The following is a 15,537-nucleotide window of genomic DNA, read 5'->3' on the forward strand; positions in this document are numbered from 1 at the left end:
ATCATAGACATTCGCTGTACTGTAGGAATCCCTGCTAGAGGGAGCTCGCGAGCACAGACTGTTTACCTTAGTTTAGATGAATGGTACCATTCCTAGTTTAAGCTCTATCCTCGTTATATCAGTTGCTGATCCCAACAAGGGGCCCTTGTGGGAATCATTGCCCGGTATTTGATTGTGATTTACCTCATGCTTGTTTATTAAGTCAGCCTGAAGTAAATTTATATCTTTTGATTCAAATATATTTTTACTGTGTGGAGTGTGATTCTCACCTTGAGGGGTTGGTCGTGAAGCAGGTAATACCACTATACTGTTTATCTACATACCTATGTATATATTGCTTGCTATTGTGACCTCAGCCAAACAGGGGTCACAATACCTTACTCATTAGCCTTCTGATGTGTCAAGGAGGGGTTCGAGCTAGTAAAAAAAAGGGGTAAGTCAAACCAACAGAGAGTAGATCCCAAATCATTCAGCGGCTCCTCCGAGGGTAGCGCTACATACATAAAACTAAAAGGTTATGGCTTTACATACACAAGCAATCGGTTATAACAGCAGACTTGCTTCAAAACAGCTTACTATCAGTTATATTGTGTGATCCATGAACTATGAAAATGTACTGTGAAGAGTTTCTACTCTGTATATTCATGAAGGTTGATGTACTGTGGTTTGTATTGTTCAGAATTTAGAATCCTGTTTCCATGCGGGAGGTTGTGGACTGTCCCTGGAGATTCTCCACACTGCTACTTTCATTGTAAGTACAGCAAAGTCACTTTTCTACCTAGCTGATGAATTAGGGGTATTAGTATAAGAAATACACCAACTCAACTACTCTAGTAACATCCCAATAGATACTGTATAGGTAAAGCTAGCCATACATCAATGGATCTTTGAAGAAACATTTATACGAATATTCATAATAACATTCGTACAAAAATTCTCAGTGCATTCGATGACTTGATAAAAGTTGTTCAAATGTACTTCAAAATTTCATTAGATTTCTGGGAATTCATGTAATTTTCTAAATAAAAAACACATTCACTGTTTAGAAATGAGTTTTTTCGAGAAAAATGTTCCATTTTGCTCCTTGGATTTTTCTCATCGCTATTATTTTTATTATCAGGGCTTTTTTTTCTCAGAGACTAGGTTCAGATACTCCTCCCTTTTTTGTCTCCACCCCTACCCACCTCCAAGCATTGTCCCTTGGTTCCAAACCCTACCGGCCTCCCAGTAGCTTCCCTTTTAGAGACCCAAGTATCGTTTTTGTGGTGTTAAAGCGGAGCTCCTCCTAAAAATGGAACTTCCGCTTTTTGGAATCCTTCTCCCCCTCCGGTGTCACATTTGGCACCTTTCAGGGGGAGGAGGGAGCAGATACCTGTGTAATCCATGTGTTCGCTCCCACTTCTGCCTCCCCCTCCCCCATACACAGGTCCCAGAAGACCGCATGGACCAGTGGGATCGCGCAGTGCGAGTCACACATGCGCAGTAGGGAACCAGGAAGTGAAGCCGCAAAGCTTCACTTCCTAATTCCCTTACCAAAGATGGCAGCGCCTCCACCCAAGAACTGAGGGACAGATCGGCATTGGGTGCCGACATTGCCAGTGTCCAGGACAGGTAAGTATCCATTTTTTAAAAGCAGCAGCTGCCGTATTTGTAGCTGCTGACTTTTATTTTATTTTTCGGCAGAACTATAATAATTTGGTATTGATAACAAGAAAAGCAGTAAAATAGTTCCCCCGCAGCCAGCAACAATAGATCCCCCCCAAGCAACAAAAGATCCCTACAACACTATAACTTCACCCAGCAATAGATCCCCCTCAGCAACAATAGACCTCCCCAACAACAATAAATCTCCCAGCATCAACGATAGACCCCCCTTGCAACAATTGATTCACCACAGGAACAATAGATTCACCAGCAGCCGGCATCAGTAGAACCTCCAGCACACCCTACCACCCCTTGCCATTAGGGAGGTGCCGGAACTGTGTTAATCCACGTTCCCACAAAAAAAAGCCCTGTTTTATTATACAGGATTTACATAGCGCCAACAGTTTACACAGTGCTTTACAACATGAGTACAGACAGTACAATTACAATACAGTTTAATACATTAGGAATCAGAGGGCCCTGCTTGTTAGATGAATGAAAACGAATATTGGCCGACCTCGCTAACAACTAGAAAATCGAATGAATGTTTTAAAAAAAATGTAAATCTCAAATGAAACTCTATGATTGTATGGCCAGCTTAAGACCCCTCTCAAACTAAAAGCGCCGGCCGTTAGCGATAAAGCACCGCTAGTTTTAGCGGCGCTTTAGGATTGTTTTTCGGCTGCTAGCGGGAGCTTTTAACTCCCAAAAAAGGCACTTTTCAGGCACTTTGAAAGAGCTGCCTATTCATTCCAATGGGCAAGGCGTTTTAGGAGCGCTAAATACAGCGCTCCCAACTTGCTCCAAAGATGCTGCTTGCAGGACTTTTCCGAATGTCCCGCAAGCGCACCGCCCCAATGTGAAACGACACACTCCAATGAATGGGGGGCAGTTTTCTGCCCCAGTGTGAAAGGGGTTTTACACATGATTTTATTTGGAGGATCATCATCCAACCTGCCCCCTGCCTCAATTCTTGCCCCCTAGATAAGAGTGACATGTTAGCCTCCTCCTGTAGCCTCCTGGGATACTGACATCACATATCTTAAGAGGCATTGACCTCTCCACAGCAGAGAAATAAGCATATGGTACCATGATATCAAGGGGCAAACTGCAAGACCAGGAAGTAATAGTCTGCTCCCAATAATGAAGAAAACAAAAATGGCCGAATGTAGACGGCGGGGGGAAATAGACAACGCAGGATTCTCTGGGCATGTGAGTAGGTTTATCCTGGATAAACAAGCCACAAAGGTAAGTGGCATAAGGAGAATCATTTTCACAGGAATGGGTTAAGGTCCACTTTAACTACAAGGACAGCTCTTATGATTGTGGCTAAACTGATCATTTGGCTAAAATTTCAATAGCATCTAAGCAACATATAATTTGTATCATTTGTATATCTTTTCACAGACCTTGGAACAGGACATTGATCTTTGTTCCTGCAGTACTCGAAAACTAATTGAAAGGTATTACCAGCAGAAGATCCACCAGCAGGTAATACACCAACAAGATCATCTAAGTATACACTGTATCTTGTATTATAAGAGTTACACAAGTAATATACAGTGACAGGGACATTTTGTGAATACAATGGGCCTGTGTGTAGGATCAAAAGTCAGGCCCCATTACTCAAGACTCTACACAACACATGCAATGGGAGCATACCAACTGAGCGCTTAGCAGCATCCAGTGTGCAGACAACCCTGGAAGCCAAGCCATCTGTGGCAAAGCTTCATCGAAGAAGCTGATTGCATGTAGTCACTTGTGTGGGGAGTTATATGTGATCAGTGCCAGCATGGACCATTGATTGGTATCCAATGAACACCTGTAAGAACCCTATGAGCTTCTAAGACCACAGACCCTTAGGCTGGGTTTACATCTAAGCCACATGTGGCTCACAGCAGGGGTCCGGTGCGTCCCTGTTCACTGTTTCAGGTCCGATTTCAGCCTGAATTTTTGCCTGAAGTCAGACCTGAATTGGACCAAAAGATGCACAGGACCCCCTGCAAATTTGCAGCGGAGCCGCAGCAGGGATATGTGAACCAGCTCCATAGAGAGCCATCACAATCTCCTGCTATTGTGAATTGGATGCGGGGGAACCCCAATTTGCACTAGTGTGACCCCAGCCATGAAATGCACACTAATTAATTACCTAGTTTTAGGTTGGGTTCACACCAGGGCTCAAGTCCTCCGGGAACACGTGGGAACGGAGTTCCTGCACTTTTTTCACAGCAGGAACGCAGTTCCCTTTGCAGGACTAGAGCAGCCGAGCCGATCCTTCACTAAGCGGCGATGCCCAGCTCGAGTCACTGTAAGGGGCAGGCGAACCTTAGTAATCCTTTATGTTACTGGCCGCTTCCTGTATATGGATTCATTAGGTAGTGTGTGGGTATTCCGTCACTTCCTCTATGCAGTAATGTCTCCTGGGAGCTTTTGTCATTGTTCCCAGGAGACATTGCGGAGGTCTGCCGCGAGTTATCGCGGGATTTAGAAAGAACTTGCTTACTAAGGTACAGTGGATCGGAAAAAAAAAAACATGCAGTTTAGTAATTATGCATATGAGCGTATCATTTTTATTTTTTTTGGTGGGGGAGTGGATCTTGGGTGGGAGTTCCAACACTTTTTTCCCCAGGACTTGACCCCTGGTTCACACTGTCTGCGGACACGGCTCACAGCAGGGGTCCCGGACCTGAATCTGAGCCGCAGACGCACGGGACTCTTGTGCAATGCGCTCTGGGCTGTCCCAGAGATGTGTGAACCGGCTCCATTGGGCTCCACTGGTCAAAGTCTCCTGTCATGTAAATTGGATGCGGGGAAACCCACATCCAATTTGCATCAGTGTGAAACCAGCCTAAAAAATACCATTTGACTCCTAAAATAAAACTATCATCTCACATCTGTGAGCACCTTATGGGTTCATGCACACTGCAACTGAAAAAAAAGCTGCTATGACAGGCAGAGAAATAAAAGCTCTTTCACACATTTTTATTGCGGGTTTTTGAGCTTTTTTGAATTCTTGCGAGCATATGCGTTTTTTTTTTTTTTTTCAAAGCCCTTCCCTCAGTTTATTTTTTCACTTTTTTAGCTTTTCGCACTTTTTTGGGTGCTTAGGTGTCTTTTATGCTCAAAAGCTCCTGGGGTTTTCTTCTGCCTGTAAACTCCTGAAAAAGCCATGGTGTGCATGGACACATTGGCTAACATGGAGGCAGGTTTCCAGGCAGAAAAAAATGAGAGCTCAAAAAAGCTCAAAAGCCTGTAGAAGCTGCTTCTTTGAGTTTCTTTGAGATGCAGTATGCATGAGCCCTAAAGGCTTGTGTACACACACTACAGCTTCTAAACTTGAGTTTAGGAGCTATTGACATTTTTTTTACCAAAGCTCCTAAACTCCACTCTATAAAAGCCTACAGTTTGTGGCCATGCACACATAAAGAGTTTAGAAGCTACTGCAGTTAGGGTAGGTTCAACCTCCCTCAGCCTTCCACTCCTAAACGCGGAAGAATCTCGTTCAGGATAGGAATGTTTTGACTGGTGGGAGCGCAAAGCGTGGCAAAATCATGGCATATCGCACCGCGTTTTAGCGTTTTCCCACGGCCAGAAGTCAACCTACTCTGTGTTATCATGTGCCCTAAAAGTTCAACAGGTTAGATATAATCTGTTATGTGGTGACCTGAGGTTTCTGCACAAGAAAAACGCTGCTCATCCCCAGAGCACATAACAAACAATTGTATATGTGCCCCATTCACACCACAATGCTGGGACAGAAAAACTGCAGACATGCTTAATTTTTCCACAGCACACTGGATGGCACTGCTTGTCACTACAGCACAAGGCACCAAACCGTCCTGCTCTGGGAGGGCACGAATGAAGTGTCCTTGTGAGGAACTTCAACTACAGTTGAAAAAGTAAGAAAAAACCTTGCTGGAACGTAAGTAGCCCACATGCTATAAGGCTACGTTTCACCATGTGGGCTAGTGTGAATGAGCCCTTAGGAAATATCAGTTACAAGCTCTGTGTACATAGGGCCAGATTCACATTCATTGCACCGTATCCTCAAAACGACATACGCCTGAAATCCAGTTTTTTCCGTCCTACCTACGCTAGACACACCGCTGTTTTGATAGGCAAAGATGCAAATGAGGGAGATAAGGCGATCCACAAAATTAAGTGTGTGCGGCGTAGATTACGCCCTGTGCGCTTCTGCTAGTTTCATGGTGTAAAATTACACTTTATAAAAGGTGCCCTAATTTTACACCAGCCATGTAAAGGTCAGCTAAAGCAACACCATTAAGGAAGAGCTGAGCACACACACTTGCAGGACAACAATCTGTATGCCAACATGCCAGGGGCATCCATGCGCATAGCTATACTAGTGACTTTAGTAACCGAGGGTACCCCCTCTTCTGAGGGAACAGCAGTTAGGAGACGCCTCGCAGAATGCATCTTTGCACAGTAAACACACACATTAATCATGGCACAATGAGAATGCATGAATGCACACCCACTGTGGTCCCTAGCACAGACACATCACATGCACATCTAATTGGATTAGATCCAAGTACCCCCAATGGTACTTGGGAGCAGTAACGCCACGCCACGGCTCCAATTATGTCACTGTGCATTCATACACCATTCACATGGACCTGGGATCACTTCTCCCTGGTCCTGGGGATCCCTACTCCACCAAAACTGAGGGTGACACCCTTATTTAATCAGGAATGCCACCCCCACATTCACACATCATTCACACACATTAAACAAATCATAAGTACAGTATACTAAAAAAATAATAAAAATAAAAAATCAAAAGTACCCCCAAAAATTAATGGCGGCGGCGTAAGCTACGCCTGGGCCGCCCACGGGCACGGCCACGGCCCACCAGGGGAGACTCCTGGGGGGGGTGAGCAGGGGAAGGAGGAGCCTCCTGGGGGGGGTGAGCAGGGGAAGGAGGAGCCTCCCCTGGTGACTGTCCTCTTGCTGGCCTGCCCTCCAAGGCCACTGCTATCCTGGTCAGACTGAGAGTGAGGGCAGCCGTATTGGCCTGGACAGTCCGGGTATTGTCCTGGACAGCCTGGAACAGGGCACTCACCTCCTGGGCCACGCCTGTTGTGGCGGTCTGCAGGTCACAAAAGCATGTGATGACCGCCAAGGAGTTTGTGGCCATATCAGTGATTGACTCCTTAATTGAACCCAGGCTGTCCTCTATCTGGGTCAGAGTCTGTTTGATCTGACCCAGATGGCGGGTCTGCTGGGCATTGTCCCTCTGCAGACTGGCCGGCAGACGCTCGGCCACCCCCCTGGTCTCATGGGTCACCATCCTGCCTGCAGCTGAGTCTTGTGGCCTGGAAGGAGGGGAGAGAGAGACCCTTGTGGGTTGAGGCCTGTTGGGGGAGGAGTGGGAGGGGCTACCCCTGATGGTGGCCTGACTGCTGCCAGCCTCAGGGGTAGCCTCAGGGGTAAACAAATCCGAGGCCAAAAGCACTTCCCTGGCAATGTCCATATCTTCATCCTCATCCTCCAACCCCTCATCCTCCTCCCCCTCAACCTCCTCATGAGGGGAGGTGTGGCCACTCCCCTCCCCTGGGGACTCGTGCCATTCTTGGGACTCTTCTGCAGCCTGTTGTCCTGGGGATATTGCAGCAGCCTGGCCTGATGGCCCAGCAACCTCCTGGCCTGATGGCCCAGCAACCTCCTGGCCATCTGTGGAGGACACAAAACATTCACAGGTTGGAGGATCCACACACTTGGCACATCTTCCCTTCCCCCACCCACACATGCTAATCACCAGTTTGAAAAACCCAAAAATTACCTGTCCTCACAGGAGAATCAGATTGATAGCCAGGCAGGCCCACCACCTGCTGTGGGTGGAAACACCGGGCCACTGCCCATTCCTCCTCACTCAGCCTGATGGGGCAGGGTGCGCCTCCTCCAGTGCCCGTGGCATGGGCATTGATCTTGGCCATCTTGTCACGGACCAGGCTCTTAAGATCGTTTATCTTCTTTTGAATCCCACCGGGGGTCCTCGTCTCCCCCCCCCCGCCGCATTGATCTGATCTGTGATTTTTTGTATGAGCTCCTTTTTCCTGGCCGGGGGGGTGTTCCGGCTCTCAGGGCCATGCAAGTAACGCCCATATCGGGTGATGGCCCGAGCAAGTATCTGCTTCTCTGTGGTAGAAAAATTTAACTTCCTGCGCTTCGGTGCCATAAAACCCACCACTCAGCACCAACAAAAAACAAACACAACAAACAAACACAAATACTCACAGGACAAACACACACAAAAAGCAAACACAACAAACAAACACAAATACTCACACAACAAACACACACAAAAATCAAACCACACAAGCAGACAGCTAATACAAATTCAAAAACAAACTCTGAAAAAACAAACAGAAAAAAAAATCAGAAAAAAAACAATCAGCAAAAAACAAACATGGAAAAAACAAACAGAAAATACACAAAAAAAAAACACAGCTACTACACTCTACTACTTCTCCAAAACTTTTATCTACCACTAAACTTACCAACACACACCAACAGACGACTAGGAAAGGGGAACACAGGGATGTACTTTTGCAAAGGAAGTGTGTTTGTCTGGGGCTATTTATACACAGGGCGATTCTCAAACTAAATACGCTTGGCCTTTTACCTATCTCACTGATTGCGCGGAGCCGAGTTCTGAGCATGCCCAGTGAGGTGCAGATTCGTGCGCGCATGCGCAGTACGGCCGGCCCTTCATTTGCATGGGGTCACGGCTCATTACAATGGAGCACGCCCACTTCCTTCCCACTTGCAATAACCCTGCCTTACGCCTCGGGATTTAAGTTACGCTTGCGCAGTTTTGGGCGCAAATGCGCTGTGGATACGGCACTTACGACACAAAATTAAGGCGCCGTAACTTAAATGACATACGTTTTGAGTAACTTAATTTGCGCCGCTGTTTGTGAATCTGGCCCATAGTGTGCACAGAGCTTGTAACTGAAATTTACTAAGCCATTCCTATCACTACTACAAATATATACAAAATTTGTCAGAAGGAGGTTCCCAGCACTTTCTAGCTCATTGTTTCTCTCATGTTTGTTCCATAACTATTTCTGCAGTTCACATTCCTATTATAGCTCTTTTTGTGAGCTCTTTCTTCCCATCCAGAAAGCAGTAATTTCAGCAAAGTTGCATCTGCCTATATTTTCCTTGTTACCCACTTAAACAGGAGACTGAGCCCATCAGCGTCACCCACCTCTAGCATGCTGCTGGCTTCTAGCAACTGGAGTGAGTGAAAAACTTATATAGCGCTGCACATGCGAACTGAATCGCCTCTGGGTGCTTGTTGACCATCACTCCTTTGACCTCAAAAGAGATGGGTTTTGATCTTTCTCCTAAAGGCCAAGTGGTTCTCCTCCAACCGAATGGAGGTTGGTAAAGTGTTCCAAAGTCGAGGGCCCTGGACAGCAAATCTTCTTTCTCCTTTGGACTTGTATCTGGTTTTGGGTATTTGGAGTAGAGGTGAGCTCAGGCATAATTGTATCTCTTGCTGAACTCTGAAATTGCACAATTTTTACTCCAATAGTCTGATGGACAGGGTTATTCCCACTCTGCAGCTCATCTCTTTGTTTTCATGGCCTGTGGGGCAGGAATGGCCCCCACTCAAAGCTTACTGGTGAAAAAACAGAGTGCAAGTTCAGTTAGAGATGAGTTAGAAGGACATCACAGCTCTGGTAATGGAAGAGTCATTACATAAAGTATGCATAGGATATAATACAACATGAGCAGAGGATATGCTTTGAACTTGATTCCTGATGGAGCCATATACAGGATAACTATGTTCAGTCCCCCCCATCCCCAGTTCATAACATTCATAACGTGAAACATGGTGGTGGCAGCATCATGTTGTGGGGATGCTTTTCTTCAGCAGGGACAGGGAAGCTGGTCAGAGTTGATGGAAAGATGTATAGAGCCAAATACAGGGCAATCTTAGAAGAAAACCTGTTAGAGTCTGCAGAGGTTCACCTTCCAGCAGGACAATGACCTTAAACATACAGCCAGAGCTACAATGGAATGGTTTATATCAAAGCACATTCATGTGTCAGAATGGCCCAGTCACAGTCCAGGCCTAAATACAATTGAGAATCTGTGGCAAGACTTGAAATTTGCTGTTCACAGATGCTCTCCATCAGGGCTGCCATCAGGGGGGTACAGGAAATACATCTGTAAGGGGGCCCGATGGTCCCCAGGGGCTCGGCTGGCCCCCTTCCCGTTTATTTTTTATTTTTTTGCATTACACCTGTAAGGGGCCCGATGGTCCCCAGGGCCCCTTACAGGCCCAGCTGGTCCACCTACCGTTTTACATTTTTTTTTTTATGTATTTATTTGTTTGCATTACACCTGTAAGGGGCCCAATGGTCCCCAGGGCCCCTTACAGTACAGACTTGGCCAGCCCCACTCCCGTTTTTTTTTGCATTACACCTGTAAGGGGACTGATGGTATCCAGGGACCCGGCTGGCCCCCCTCCCATTTTTTTTTTAATAATTTTCTTTTTTGCATTACACCTGTAAGGGGGCCAATGGTCCCCTGGGCCCCTTACAGGCCAGGCCAGCCCCCCTCCCACCTATGAGGGGCCCGATGGTCCCCCCCGCTTATTATCTCGCGTCAGCAGAGAAGAGATTACACTTGTTTGTTTTTTTTGTAAGCCCCCCCCTCCGGTTCTCTGCTCCAGGGGGGTCCTGCCTAAAGCTGTGTAAGGGACCCAAAAAATTTGTGATGGCTACCCTGCTCTCCATCCAATCTGACAGAGCTTGAGCCATTTTACGAAGACAATGGGGCAAAAATGTCACTCTCTACTTAAAAGACTTGCAGCTGTAATGCCGCGTACACCCGATCATTTTTCGGCATGAAAAAAAACGTCATTTAAAATCATCGTGTGTGGGCTACACATAATTTTTCGGCTTCTGAAAAACAACAAAAAAAAAATTGGAACATGCTGCATTTTTTAACGTCATTTTAAAAAATGTCGTGTGTATGCGGCATAATTGCAGAGAAAGGTGGCTCTACAAAGTATTGACTGAGGGGGCTGAATACAAATACACGTCACACTTTTCACATATTTATTTGTAAAACATTTTGAAAACCATTTATCATTTTTCTTCCACCTCACAATTATGTGCCACTTTGTGTTGGTCTATCACATAAAATCCCAATAAAATACATTCACGTTTTTGGTTTTTACATGACAAAATGTGGAAAAGTTCAAGGGGTATGAATACTTTTTCAAGGCAGTTTTCTTGTGCCGTTATAATGGTCAAGAAGCGTGTCTCCTTTCTGGTTTATGTATATTTAGGACCACTGATACCAGGGTGCCGTGGTGAGGCTCTGTGGCTCACGCGTGTATTTGCAAATGTGTGCAGACTAAACCCCTGTTTTAACGCAAACTGTTAGATAGGTTGATTCGGTTGTCAGCGGTCTGGCCGGTGAGTAAAGCTTGGATTGTTCCTCGGATTTATCCTTGGTCTTGTTTATATCTTATGTATATTTATGACTGAATATAAAAATCATGCTCTCAGTTCTAGTTTATACAATAAACCTTTCTGATAAGCTTCTATTGATCACAATTTTTGGGCCATATTTTACTGCAAATTTCTCAGGTGATTTACTTAAATATAGCATTAGAATTAATTAGTTAGCTGGTAATACTCGTTGACTTTTTAAACCTGCAGCATGGAACTGCCTCAGAGAAGTATGGTGCCGTAACAGTAAAGGCAAGCTACCAGCAATCGGAGCAAAAACTACGAGTGGAGATTCTAAATGCAGTGAACCTACTTCCTCTGGATTCAGATGGTAAGAGACTGTTTATTTGGGGGTAGATTACTTATCAAAGACCTACTTTAGAAATCCAACTCTTGAGCGACATTTCTAATGCCGCGTACAGACGGTCGTTTTTTTTTTATAAAAAAAAACGTCATTTTTTGTGAAGTAAAAAAACGACGTTTTTGAAACTTCATTTTTAAAAACGACGTTGCCTACACACCATCGTTTTTTCAAAATGCTCTAGCAAAGCGCGGTTACGTTCAGCACTCTTTTCCATTGAAGCTCGCTTCATAACTTGCTTCTGAGCATGCGCGGGTTTAAAAACGTTGTTTTAAACGTCGTTTTAGCTACACACGGTGACATAAAGACATAAAACGACGTTTTCCCCCCACACACGGTCATTTAAAATGACGTTTTTAAAAACAACGTTTTTTTTCATCAAAAAAACGACCGTGTGTACGCGGCATCAGTGGTAAAGAAGCATGATTTAGAAATGATTTGATAGCCTTTATAAGAAAAATGTGACTGGACATTTGAAGATCTCGAAACAAACTTCTAGAATCTGGTTTTGAGGCTTTCTACAGTTGCAGCCTATTACCTACTAAAAAAAAAAAAACATGTATATTTGTATGAAGTATCCTTTTATGCAACTATCTCTCAGAGATGTCATTCATATAAATACATTATTTATTTACATCATGAAAAGTTGATCAAGCCATAAAAATACTGGTCATCATTTACGGGCCATCATTTGAATCATCATTTTAAGGCATATGATGTATGATTGCAACAAAACTGTGTTATATAATGTTAAAGCAGTATTTACCGGTTAAGACCCAGACCAATATGCAGGTTAAGGACCCTGCCCCTTTTTGCGATTCGGCACTGCGTCGATTTAACTGACAATTGCGCGGTCGTGCAACGTTTTTTCCAAACAAAATTGGCGTCCTTTTTTTCCCACAAATAGAGCTTTCTTTTGGTGGTATTTGATCACCTCTGCGGTTTTTATTTTTTGTGCTATAAACAAAAATAGAGCGACAATTTTGAAAAAAATTCAATATTTTTTACTTTTTGCTATAATAAATATCCCCAAAAAAGATATAAAAAAATGTTTTTTTCCTCAGTTTAGGCCGATTCATATTTTTGGTAAAAAAATCGCAATAAGCGTTTATCGATTGGTTTGCGCAAAAATTTATAGCGTTTACAAAATAGGGGATAGTATTATGGCGCTTTGACAGTTCTTATATAAGCAAGGGGCAGGGCCACCCAGCTACGTCACCTGGTGGCACCACCCCTTCTGATGTCATGTGATGTCAGAATGGGTCAGTGGCACCTGGTGATGTAACCGGTTTTCCCCGCCCCTTGCCTATGTAAGAACTGTCAAAGTGCAGACGGTGGGAGGCCTCCCAGGAGGCAGAGCTTTTTTAATTTTTCTATTTTTCCGGTCCGGTGGGTGTCGTTTACATCGAGGGACAAAAAGTTTCCTGTGGTTTTTACTTTTTTACACTTTTTTGGTGAATGGGTAGGGTACCCCGATATCCATTCACATTGGGGGGGGGGGGGGTACGGGATAAAGAAATTCTGTTTTGTTTTTTTTATTGGATGTTTTATAGCAGAAAGTAAAAAATATTCTATTTTTCTTCAAATGTTTTTTTTTGTTTATAGCACAAAAAATAGAAAACCACAGAGGTGATCAAATAGCACCAAAGGCTGTTTGTGGGGAAAAAAAGGACATACATTTTATCTGGGGACAGTGTTGCATGACCTCACAATTGTCAGTTAAAGTAACGCCGTGCCGTATTACAAAAAATGGTCTGATCATGAAGGGGGTAAATCTTCTGGAGGTCAAGTGGTTAAAGGTTTAATTGTAAAACAAAGATTTTATATAAATCATAAAGAATGATAAACATTTGTTTAAAAACATCAAATAAACTGCTGCTCTTTCTTAAACTCTATGGCCTCGTACACACGACAGAGAAACTCGACGTGCCAAGCCCGTCGAGTTCCTCGACGAGTTCCTTGTTGAACTTGTCGAGAAGCTCGGCAGGCTTGCTTTGCGTACACACGTAACATACCAAAATCTTGTCGTTCTCCGGCGCGATGACGCTCACGACGTATGACGCGACTATAAAGGGGAGGTTTGATTTTGTTGGCGCCACCCTTGGGGCTCCTTTTGCTGATTCCGTGTTTACGCGTGTTAGTAAAAGTTTGGTGAGTGACGATTCGTGCTTTTCAGTCTTTGTGCTTTCAGATTGATCTCTGCCGTTCAGTTTGTACTTGTGTGGGTCGTATCTAGGCAATCGAGACGTGCGGTCAGGTCGTATTGTTTTACATTGCGGTCCTGTCCCCGCGTTTTTCATTGTCAGGGTCGTTCTTCATAGGTCTTGCTGTTCTTCACTGCGGTCTGTTTAGTGCAATTCTGATTTGTCGTTCGTAACTAGCCTTGTAGCCATGTTGCAGGCACCTAGTCGTCGCCGACTTCGTGCTAAGCATCTTCTGTCTATAGGTCTGTTTGTTTATGACCTAGACAATGAGGAGTTCATGAACAGGAGGAGGACACGTTCATGGACCAAGAATTGGTTGCTCCGTAGGAACCAATTCTCTCACATGCCTTTGCTGCGGGAGCTTCAGGAAAATAATCCTGTTGATTACAGGAATTTCCTGAGGATGTCTGATCCCGTCTTTCAGCACCTGTTGGCTTTGGTGTCCCCCTATATTACCAGGCAGGACACCGTTATGCGGGAAGCCATCAGTGCTGAGCAGAGGCTAGTTGCCACCCTCCGTTATCTGGCAACTGGGAGAAGCCTTCAGGACTTAAAGTTCTCCACGGGCATCTCCCCCCAGGCTCTGGGCCTCATCATTCCTGACACCTGCTCTGCCATCATCCAGGTTCTGCAGGAGGAATATATGAGGGTAAGTTTTCTCCTTTAATATCACATTTTATGTCTATAATGTATGCTAATGTCTTGTAGTTATCTCCTCCTTCCCTAATTACCATGTCTGGAATATGCTGTGAATGTCCCCTTTGCCCCCATGCATGATGTAAACTTTGATGCCCCTTTTTTGGCCTACATGCATATTTTCCATCACTTACCTCCCCAGCATGCTATCCTGGGCCCCAACCTACCTAGTCTAGTCACTTCCCAATGTATTGTGTTATATCCATTGTAATGTCCCCCCCCTCCCCTCCAAAATGTGTTGTAAAGTCTATGTTCACCAATATTTTTTTATTTTTTATTTAAATTTTAGGACTCCCAAACTCATCTAGCCCTCCCCTCCAAAATGTGTTGTAAAGTCTATGTTCCCCAATATTTTTTTTTTTTTTATTTAAATTTTAGGACTCCCAAACTCATCTAGCCCTCCCCTCCAAAATGTGTTGTAAAGTCTATGTTCACCAATATTTATTTTTTTTTTATTTAAATTTTAGGACTCCCAAACTCATCTAGCCCTCCCCTCCAAAATGTGTTGTAAAGTCTATGTTCACCAATATTTATTTTTTTTTTATTTAAATTTTAGGACTCCCAAACTCATCTAGCCCTCCCCTCCAAAATGTGTTGTAAAGTCTATGTTCCCCAATATTTTTTTTTTTTTTATTTAAATTTTAGGACTCCCAAACTCATCTAGCCCTCCCCTCCAAAATGTGTTGTAAAGTCTATGTTCACCAATAATCAAAATTAATTTTTTTTAGTACTCCCAAACTCATCTAGCCCTCCCCCAAACTTGGGCATTGGCCCATCAGAGGGGGTGTTTAATGTGTTAATTGGCTAAATATATTTAGATATAATATGCTAGTTCCCAGAAATGTTATAATGCTTATAATGTCTTTGTATAATCTGCTTGCAAGGTTATGTGGCTAATTTTTTCTTTTTTTCTTCCCCAGCTTCCGTCCACACCACAGGAGTGGCAGTCTGTGGCTTTGGACTTCCAGACCCGATGGAACTTCCCCAACTGCGGGGGAGCCATCGACGGGAAGCACGTCCGCATCGTGCCTCCACCCCGTTCAGGATCCCAGTTCTTTAATTATAAGGGGTTCAACAGTATTGTGCTGATGGCGGTGGTGTCAGCACAGTATGAATTCCTTTTTGTGGATGTCGG

The 15,537-nt window shown here is 44.3% G+C and overlaps 1 protein-coding gene across 1 annotated transcript in view; it reads left to right on the forward strand.

Moving 5' to 3' along the window:
• Window positions 1-15,537, forward strand: part of UNC13D (unc-13 homolog D) — a 178,079-nt gene that overhangs the window by 146,702 nt on the left and 15,840 nt on the right. The window contains exons 28-30 of the mRNA XM_040331480.1: window positions 680-751; window positions 3,052-3,135; window positions 11,352-11,472. Of these exons, the coding sequence (XP_040187414.1) occupies window positions 680-751; window positions 3,052-3,135; window positions 11,352-11,472 (277 nt within the window). The remainder of the gene's footprint in view (window positions 1-679; window positions 752-3,051; window positions 3,136-11,351; window positions 11,473-15,537) is intronic.

The sequence above is a fragment of the Rana temporaria genome, chromosome 12, assembly GCF_905171775.1.
Source record: "Rana temporaria chromosome 12, aRanTem1.1, whole genome shotgun sequence".
Taxonomy (NCBI): domain Eukaryota; kingdom Metazoa; phylum Chordata; class Amphibia; order Anura; family Ranidae; genus Rana; species Rana temporaria.